This window comes from Passer montanus, unplaced genomic scaffold, assembly GCF_014805655.1.
Source record: "Passer montanus isolate IOZ18808 unplaced genomic scaffold, ASM1480565v1 scaffold79, whole genome shotgun sequence".
NCBI lineage: Eukaryota > Metazoa > Chordata > Aves > Passeriformes > Passeridae > Passer > Passer montanus.
Genome location: NW_024373145.1, coordinates 2,471,453 through 2,480,741, shown reverse-complemented (window position 1 = coordinate 2,480,741; position 9,289 = coordinate 2,471,453). Strand labels below are relative to the sequence as shown.

Below are 9,289 nucleotides of genomic sequence, written 5' to 3'. Positions count from 1 at the left end.
ACCCTCCTCAGGACTCACTCCAGCAGGTTGCACATCTTTCTTATGTTGGGGGTCCCAGAGCTGGACATAACAGGAGTGGAGTAGAGGGGAAAATCCCCTCCCTCACCCTGTTCCCCACATTTATTTTTTTTTGCATCCCAGGACACAGTTGGCATTCTGGGCTGGAAGTGCACATTACCGAGTCATGCTGAGCTTCTCCTCGGCCAGGTCCTCCTCCTCAAGGCTGCCCTCTGTCCATTCACTGCCCAGCCTGCACTTGTGCTTGGGATTGTCTGACCCAGGTGCTGGACCTTGCACTCGGTTGAACTTCACGAGGTTCGGACACATTCACTGCCCAGCCTGCACTTGTGCTTGGGATTGTCCTGACCCAGGTGCTGGACCTTGCACTTGGTTGAACTTCACGAGGTTCGGACAGTCCCACCTCTCAAGCCTGTCAAGGTCCCTCTGGATGACATCCCTTCCCTTCCCTCCAGCGAGTCGACTGCACCACACAGTTTGGTGCCATCACAAACGTGCTGAGGGTTCATAACGACTAAGTAGAGTTTTTCTACTTTTGTATATGCTAATCGTCCCCGGTAGGGCCCTTGCGGTGTGGCACCGGCTGTCCTGTCACTAACCAAGGCCTGCTCCCTGCTCATCAGATCCCAGCACACACCCCCCGAACACTGCCGGTCTACCAGGGAAGCAGGAGCCCTCCGCTCCCATGCCGGCTCCCAGGCGCACAAAGCCGCGGCGGGAAGCGTGTTTTTCGAATTCGAGCGCTTGGGCACGCCTCCGGCCATCCTCCCTGCGCCCGCCCCTCCATCCCCGGCTCGCCGAGGGCTGTGCCGCAGGTGAGGGCGGCCCCGCCGGGGCGGGGCGGAGCGGGCCCAGGGTGTCCCCGGGCCCCGCTCTGCTCTGCCCGGCTCGGCTCCGCAGGAAGCGCCGCCCGCGCTCCTTCCTCCTCCCGCCTCTTTCTCCTCCTCCTCCTCCGCCCGCCTGCGGCGGCGGCGGCGGCTCGGCGATGCAGCAGCACTTTTCCCTGGCCGAGTGCGACGTGGTGGGCTTCGACCTGGACCACACGCTCTGCCGGTACCACCTCCCGCAGAGCGCACGGGTGAGTGCGGGCGGCGCGGCCGAGGGAGCCGCGGCAGGGGCCCCGCTCCCGCCGCATGCCCCGCCGAGGGCAAAGCGCCGGGGCGCGGGGCGAGACCCCTCCGGCGGGGGCAGCGAGCCCGGGGCCGGCTGTCTCAGACATCCGCGGAAGATAAGAGAATCGCAAGTGCATCCCTCGCCAGGCGCTTCCTCAGCAGGCCTCTGTGCCTGAGCGGAGGGGAGAGCCATGTCGCGTTCCTTGAAAATGCTTCTTCTTTCCTGGCCGTAGAGGCGATGTGAGGAAAATCCGGAGATGCTGCAGAGTGAGGAGCCCGCAGCGCTTTGGACCATTGCGAACTTTCTGGTGCTTGTAATAAAACGCCGAGTTCAGAGGCACGCGGCACCTCTGACTTAGCCCTGTGGTCTCTTTCGAAGAGAAATTGCTGCCTGTGCTGTGCGTTCCCGCCCTTGTCACTTTCGTTTTTGAACTCGCTGGTAATCTTGCATTGACTCGTCCTTCTCTGTTGATGTCACGACTCTGTTCTGGAGCTGTCTTGTGTCGCGGATGCTCATGGTGTCGCACTCTCCCCCTTTCTTTGTCTCCATTCACTTACAGTACATTTTGCACTGCACAGGACTCCCACGCTAATTGCAAGATAATTTCAGGATTTGGTATAGAAACAAATGTTTATGAGCTGTCTCATTTATTAATAGACATCCTGTGCTGAAAAAGTGCATTGCTTCCCTTAGCTATGTGTGAACTTAAGTGGAGAGGCATCTTGCTTCTGAAAGAGGATTCAACAGTAGCAATAAAATGTATGAGCTCTTAAATTTCTAGGTGGAAACTGTGTAACACTAGGTTTACCTTCCATATTCTTGCCATACACAAACATGTTCTTACTGACACAAATTCTGTCTGATGAAGGCAAACATTAGACAATTGATAACTATAAGAGTTTTTTTAAAATGCTAACCAACCAATGAACAAAGTAGAGAAAAAAATCCCAAAACTTTTACTAAACTTGGTACACTCTTCATCTTCTCACAGGAGACAGAGGCAGACTGACACATGCTTGTTGCATGCCTCCTTATCTCTTGGAAATAGGAAATACTTTAAAAGGTTGACAGGCCCAGCTGAAGATGTAGTTAGTTCTTACTATTCCAACATTTTCTTTCATAATTTTTCTTTCTCAGACGTTATTCATAGTAATTCCAAGAGCATCTGTTGTAATTAAAGAAAAAAGGTCAGGGAACAGCTTTAATGAAAGAACCACAAGAAAAAGAAAGCAATTACTATTTTTGGGTAGTCTTTAAGGACATGGCAGCATCTCCGTAGAGCTTCTTGTAAAACTTTACCAGCACAGTACATTAATACATTGCTGAGTGTCATGCTAGGCAATTTGAACTTAGAAATAATTGTTTATTCAGTAGTTGCCTATTTTCTTCAAAATTAATTTTTTCAAATGCTTTTAAAATGCCCCTAAGGATGAATGTTTACTGGTTTAGAAGCTGCTTGTTGAATCTCAGTAACCACAACATTTAAAATTGAAAAAAAAAAGGATAATTGGGGAGGGGGAAATAGTGACTACCCTTTAAGTACTTACCATCTTGATTTCCCAACAGTCTTGAAGAACAGGGACTGTAAAGTAGAATGTTGTTATCTGGGTTGCATTGCACCAGAACTCTTGTATGTGTTCCAGTCGTGACTGAAATAACCTCAGGCACTATTTCCCAGTGGAGGCAGTGGGACAGGGCCCCTAGCTCCGTGGCTGGGTTTTGCTTAGGAGGCATTAACACTTGCATCTTGCCACTTTTCAAGGAAGCAGTGTCTTTGATCTCACTTAACTGATATAATGAATGCAATTTTTTTTTCATTTGTAGCTCATATATGATAGTTTTGCCCAGTACCTGGTAACAGAGAAGGGATATGATGAAGACTTGCTGACTCTAGCTCCAGACAGCTTAGACTTCTGGTGAGTACATTTAAAATAATGTCATTCCTTTACACTGTAACTTTTTTACAAAGCTCAGAAAACAGCTTCATTTATTAGGCAGTTGATGTTATGATTGCCAAGCCCAATAGATAAATGCAAAATTACAGTTTCTTGTTCTAAGAAGTATTTGTCATGAGATACTTCTAACATGGTATTTCGAAGAGGGAACTTAGCATCCAAGCTTGCTGTGTCTGTGTGTCTAGCTGTCTGGACACAAGCCTTTTAGTCTCACTTTCTTATTTTATGTATCATCTTTGTCTTCTACATTCTATTCAACAGTAACCATCAGATTTTAGTCATTGTTACATCAATAGATGTCGTTTTGTTTGTGTAAGGCAGATTAATCCCAACAGCCTTCTGAGAAGCCACGGAAAGGTGACATGCCAACAAGTAGTCCTTGGGTGGCAAATCAGGCACAAAAGTGTGATAAAAAAGACTGAAACCCAAGTTCCTGCTCTGAACTCCGTGGTCTCTGAGCAGGAATTTAACTTGAATCTTGATCTTTTAACTTTATGAAGTTATTATCTAGACCGTGGGGGTGGAGACTTGAAGGCCAAATAATCATTAGATGTAGATACACACGGATTTTTTTTTAAAGAATGTGTGTATTCTTGTGTAATGGTTTTTTACAATTCAGTATTTGACTGGACAATTTCCAATGAGATTGATTTCAACTTCCATGAGACAAGCAATGTATCTATTTATCATATTTTGAGGCCTATGATGCAAGAAATCCTTTTGTCAGCTCTAAATATCTTGGGTTTGGTCTCTTATTGAAACAGGAGGTTCATTAACATAGACCTGCAAGTCCACAGTGCTGGTAGCAACTGTGTCATTACTTCTTGCGCAGGAGTCATTCCTGAAATGTTGGCGTCTGCTTGCTGCTTTCACAGCATATATTCTTTCCTTTGGGGGCCTCATAGAGGATGAAGGTGCCATTGCTTCCTCAGTCTTGTTTATTAATTTGTATTCTAACCGCTGAATTCTGAATTAATTTTTCAAAGAACCTAAGCAAATCTGGAAGATAAAGATTTATTAGGGAGAATTAGAAACTCTTGCCAAGTGTCTCCAATGCTGTCAGCTCTTCCCCTTGTTTGTGCTGGCTAACATGGCAATGCTTCTTGCTTCTGCTTCATGTGTTCTTAGCTTATTGAGTTGCCTGATTTAGAGTGAGGTTCTACCCCTCTTTTCTGTAATAGGTGGTGTAATCAATCAAGTAATAACTAGAGGAGTTACCACCAAAAAAAAAAACATTAATAGAAGTGACTTAAATATCACATTTCTTAGTTTTATATGTTTAGACCTTAAACCACCAACCAATCTATATCAAGTCCCTAAATTTACTGGACATGGAACTGGGTTTTTTTTAGTAGGATATTGCTATGTAAGGAAAATCCAGTCCTCATTGTAATAATACACACTTTCGTATAGAGAGAATTGTTCGAGCATGGATGTATTGGAAGGGTTGTGACTTGTTTGGTTTTCTGTAGCATCGTAGCTACAGAAGCACCATAACTTCTGTAGCTGCATATCACTGACAGATAAGAAGACAGTCTTCTGAAAGCATTAATTTTTTGTTTCTTCCTTAAAATTAATTTATTCTTAGTTGCAAAGGCTTGGTGTTGGACATTGAAGAAGGAAACTTCCTGAAACTTGCAGAAGATGGAACAGTTTTAAGGTGATATTTTTAAATATATGTTGTATTGATAAACACACTAACATTTTATCTCCTTCCTAAATGCCGTCTCTCAATTTTATAAATATTTAGAACACTTATTTCAGCATACATTCATTTATTAAATGTTAATGCTTAAATACTCTTTGGTATTGTGGTGCTTCGTTTCTTTTAGTGTTACATATGGAATCTCTTGGCAATGTTTTAGTGTTAGCCGGTAGCAAATATCTCATTTTTAATAATGAGTCTGAGACTCTGAGGACACGTTGATCTCGAAAGTTAATTAATTTTTTTTGGTGGCTACCAATGTACTGTTTGTCCAGTTCTGCTAAAATCCTGGGTAAGATTTTTCTTTGGATTGAGAGTAACCTGGCTTGGGAGGCAGTACTAATGACTAATACTAATGTCTGGAATGACTACTTTCTTTGTGCTGTAGACATTCAAAATGCTGCAAGTTTACAACTTACAATTTAAACAGCCTGAGATAAATTATCCACAGAAGCTGATACATTCACTTTCAGAATTCTGGGGGGGTTTCCACTTAAAAGCTATTTTGCTTTCAGTCATCACTTTCAGTAAATCCTTAGTGTTTCTTTCTTGCCTTCTTATTTTTTCTTTTTTTTTTAATATAGAAGACTGCTATTTGGAATCAAAAATCTGAAAAGTAAATATATCTAAAATATATCAATCCTAGTTCCATTTCTCCCTAATTTTTTTGCTGAATGAAAATCTGTGTAATTTAGAATGCAAGACAGACTCTACTTTTTTTTTTCCTGATAGCTCTCTGAAGTAGCTTGGAGGTGCTAAGGAAAGTCAAATCTCATTAAAAGAAGAAAGAAATACTTCTGAGTCATTGCTGTGTATCTTAAAATTAATTCAATAGCATGAATTTTGGAGTACTAAATGCAGAAATCAAGATAACAGGGTATACCTCATTAAAGGGAAGAGTGGTACAGGGTTACCTCTCTTGGCATTGCCTGCATTTGCTTCAAAATGGGACCCAATTTCATGGTCCAAGTAGTTAATTTTTAATGCCTAAAAAGGCTTGTGTGTACTTATGTATTAAAAAGCTGCTTGCAGGGCTCAAACTAGCACTTTTCCATAGTTCTACCCTGCATTCTGTGATGTTGCAGGCTTCAGAATGATGTATAGGCTTTCTGCACTGTGCCTTATTGTGCAGTGTATATTGATAGCTCAAGTATAGCGAGTGTCCTGACACAATTGAAAACATTCGAGCAATACAGAGTGATTGTGTTAGCAGGTGAGGCACAGTAGCTGTGCCCCCAGCCAACCAGACCTTTGTGTAGTAAGGCCTTTATCAACAACTGGAATGTGTATGATAAAAGCTTAGTAGGTCCTGGGAAATTTCTAAGCTGTAAAGAGAGTCAGTTTTGATCAGCTTGCATGCACTGTAATTCAGTTGCAGTGTGTTACGTTGCACAAGTTGTAATTTGGATGTTTCAACTCTCTTCTGTTTTGTTTTGGTTTTTTATTTATAAACAATGCATCGAACAGGGCAAGCCATGGTACAAAGAGCATGACAGTCGAAGAGATCCTGGAAATATATGGAAGGAAGGAGTGGAAGCATTTTAATACAGTCAGTGGAATGGTTTCGCGCACAGGTAGCTGTACTTTAGCATGTCCTCTTCTTTGAAATTGCTCTGGTCCCATCAGTGCCTCGTACTCTTAGTTCTTAACACAGATTTGTAAAAATACTTGAACTGGGAATTACTGGAACAGGTAAATATATTGCGGAAAACTTGGTTTTTATGTTTTTTAACTTCTAGTACTAGAATTCACCTTAAATTTATTTCATGGTATTTATTTTATGGTAAGACAAATGAGCTGATGTGCGGAAAACTTGGTTTTTATGTTTTTTAACTTCTAGTACTAGAATTCTCCTTAAATTTATATCATGGTAAGACAAATGAGCTGACATTATAGGCATGTTTTGGTTGTAGTGATGGGCACAGTATCTCTTGATGAAGTAGACTGATACAACCAGTGTCATGATTTAACCCAAGCCAGCAACAGAGGATCTCACAGCTGCTCATTCACTCCTGCCCTGCCCAGGTTCAGTGGGCAGGAGAATCAGAAAGAAGGGTAAATCTCATGGGTTCAGAGCAATTTATAATTGAAACTAAATGTTATATTAAATATACTAATAATACTACTAATAATTATTGTAATGATAAGGAGACAGAACATCAGAACCCAAGAGGAGCAAGTGATGTACAATACAATTGCTCAATACCTGCTTACTGTTATCCTATCTCATTTAGGACAAATCTTAAATTTTTCTTCATTGTTGACTTGTTGCCACCAGTCCCATTAATGGAGGCCTAGGTGCAGGTGCAAAGAACAAAGCAAGTCTAGAAACAAAACTTCTCCCCTTGCATTTGGAGTTCCTGTGTTTAAGATAGGAGTCACTTTGAAGGAGCTGTGGCTAGGTTTGTATTCGTGCTCTGTGTTTCCTCTCTGTTTGAGTTTGATCGTGGCAGCTGAGAGTAACACAGGAAGTGATCATTTAAGTGATCATTTTGTTATGTAATGGAGATACTTTCCTTGAGATTTTGCTGACTGCAAATGCAATACTTATTCTAAACTGCAGGTAATGTTTTGCAAAACAAAGGAGGAGAGAGGTTTCCTGAGGTCGTATAGGAAATGTGCTTTTCTTTTTCACTGAAACATGCACTTGGTCTCTGTTGTGAATGCTAATCCCCATTTTGCTGACTTGTTCTTGAATATACCTAAGAGACAGCACAGACAAGATCATGAAAAAAAAAATCACTGGTGAAGTAATTTCTCTTCTTGAGGAGACTTAGTTGAGCATGACCATAGTCTAAGGGGACATTTGCACCCTCATGTAATAATGTGAGCACACTTCCCCTTGGGCCAGTGTGCTGTCCACAGCATGTGTGTGCAAAGTACATGAGTGTGTCAGACCTGTCCAAGTGTCTGTGAACTTCTTAAACACTTGTGTTTTCATTGCTAAGGAAATAGATATTTTGGAAGAGTTGAAAGATACTGTCCTGATTTAAAACTCATGGTTCTCCCCCTTTTCTTTCACCCGGGCTTTTAGAATTTTAAAATGTCTTATTGAAATCTCAGTGCCTTCATATAGGTAAACAACTTTTATTTGCCAGTTATGACAGTCAGATGTTAGCCTTTGTTAACAGAGATTGGGAAACAGATAATGCTTATAACCAGTAAAATCCAAATAGGAGCTTATATTATTACCTAAATGTAATTTTATTTGTGATTATAGTATACAATACAGGGGTGTTTAAAGTATATTTTTTAAATTATTTTTTCCAGCTAAATACTATTTGTATGATAATTATTTTGACCTGCCAGGAGCTCTTTTGTGTGCAAGGGTTGTGGACAGCTTAGATCAGGTAAGAACTGAATTGTTTGAAAATTATGTATTGCATTATCTTTTTCTTCCACCACCACATCTCTTACGTGCATTATTAAATGCATACAAATTGGGTACTGGACAGCATCAAGGTCTTTTTCTGATTTGGGCTATTCCATATTGGACTTACTGTATTAAAGTTGTCTCTGAAGATAATTGTCAGCTACATGGCATGTTCAAACTAGAAGTTCTTCCACCAGAGGGCACAAATAAATAGGATACTAATGGAAATGTGCTGTTTCCTCAAGTTTACCCTGTGTTATGCACAGTGTAGTTCTTAAGGTCTCCTTCAATTATGCTTGATTCTACTTGAAATAAATATAGTATGTTTCCTGAATTACACGATTTGCTAATTTGCAAGTTGTTAAAGAGTGAATGAAGCTTTATTTCATCCTTTTTTAAGCTTGTTTTTGTCTTAAATATGTTGATCTTTGTCACAGATATAAATACATCTCTGGCATAGTATCTTTTAATTTTTTTTTCCTCTGATAAACAGTAAATTAAATTCTTAACGTGGAAAATACAATTGCTTGAACCTTTTTTAGTGCTTTTTAGGTAACTAGAATGTCCTAAATTCTGCTTTTGAAATTTGGTGGTGGTTGTTTTGTTGTGTAAAAGAACATTTGAATGTTTAACTTGCATGCAGCTGTAGGTAGGAGAGGGTTCTTCTCATAGAGTAATGGTGTTGGTGTCAAAAGAGTACTGAGATAGTCTTCTGGCCAGAGGTACCAAAGCGCTGCAGGCCTGAAAATTGTCAAGACTTAACCTTGTCTGCAGAGTGAAAATCCAAGCTGTGAGATGAGTGTCTGGGGTCTCATTGCATATTAGGTGGCTTACTGCTTTAGCCTTCACTCCAAAATAGCTTACTGAGTAGATTGCTTCCTAAGTCCAAGTGCTGCATGAAGAGTTAGCTAAAACTAGCTTATCAGGGAAGCATGCAGGACAGGTGCTCGGTAAGACTCTTAATTTTCTGCCTGATTAATCTCCTTCCCCTAAGCTGTTCACAGATTGGAAACCTGTTGAAGTTGTGACACCTATATTGTGTTTATATTTAATTTAGACTCAGCACAAATCACGCACTTGTTAAGAGAGCAAGCACATCATAGCATGTGTGTAGTAAGTTTCTCA

The 9,289-nt window shown here is 41.2% G+C and overlaps 1 protein-coding gene across 1 annotated transcript in view; it reads left to right on the top strand.

Moving 5' to 3' along the window:
* Positions 1-855: 855 nt before the first annotated feature.
* Positions 856-9,289, top strand: part of NT5DC1 (5'-nucleotidase domain containing 1) — a 126,951-nt gene continuing 118,517 nt past the window's right edge. Inside the window, exons 1-5 of the mRNA XM_039731567.1 lie at positions 856-1,096; positions 2,956-3,047; positions 4,675-4,746; positions 6,259-6,365; positions 8,062-8,141. Of these exons, the coding sequence (XP_039587501.1) occupies positions 1,004-1,096; positions 2,956-3,047; positions 4,675-4,746; positions 6,259-6,365; positions 8,062-8,141 (444 nt within the window). The 5' untranslated portion in view covers positions 856-1,003. The remainder of the gene's footprint in view (positions 1,097-2,955; positions 3,048-4,674; positions 4,747-6,258; positions 6,366-8,061; positions 8,142-9,289) is intronic.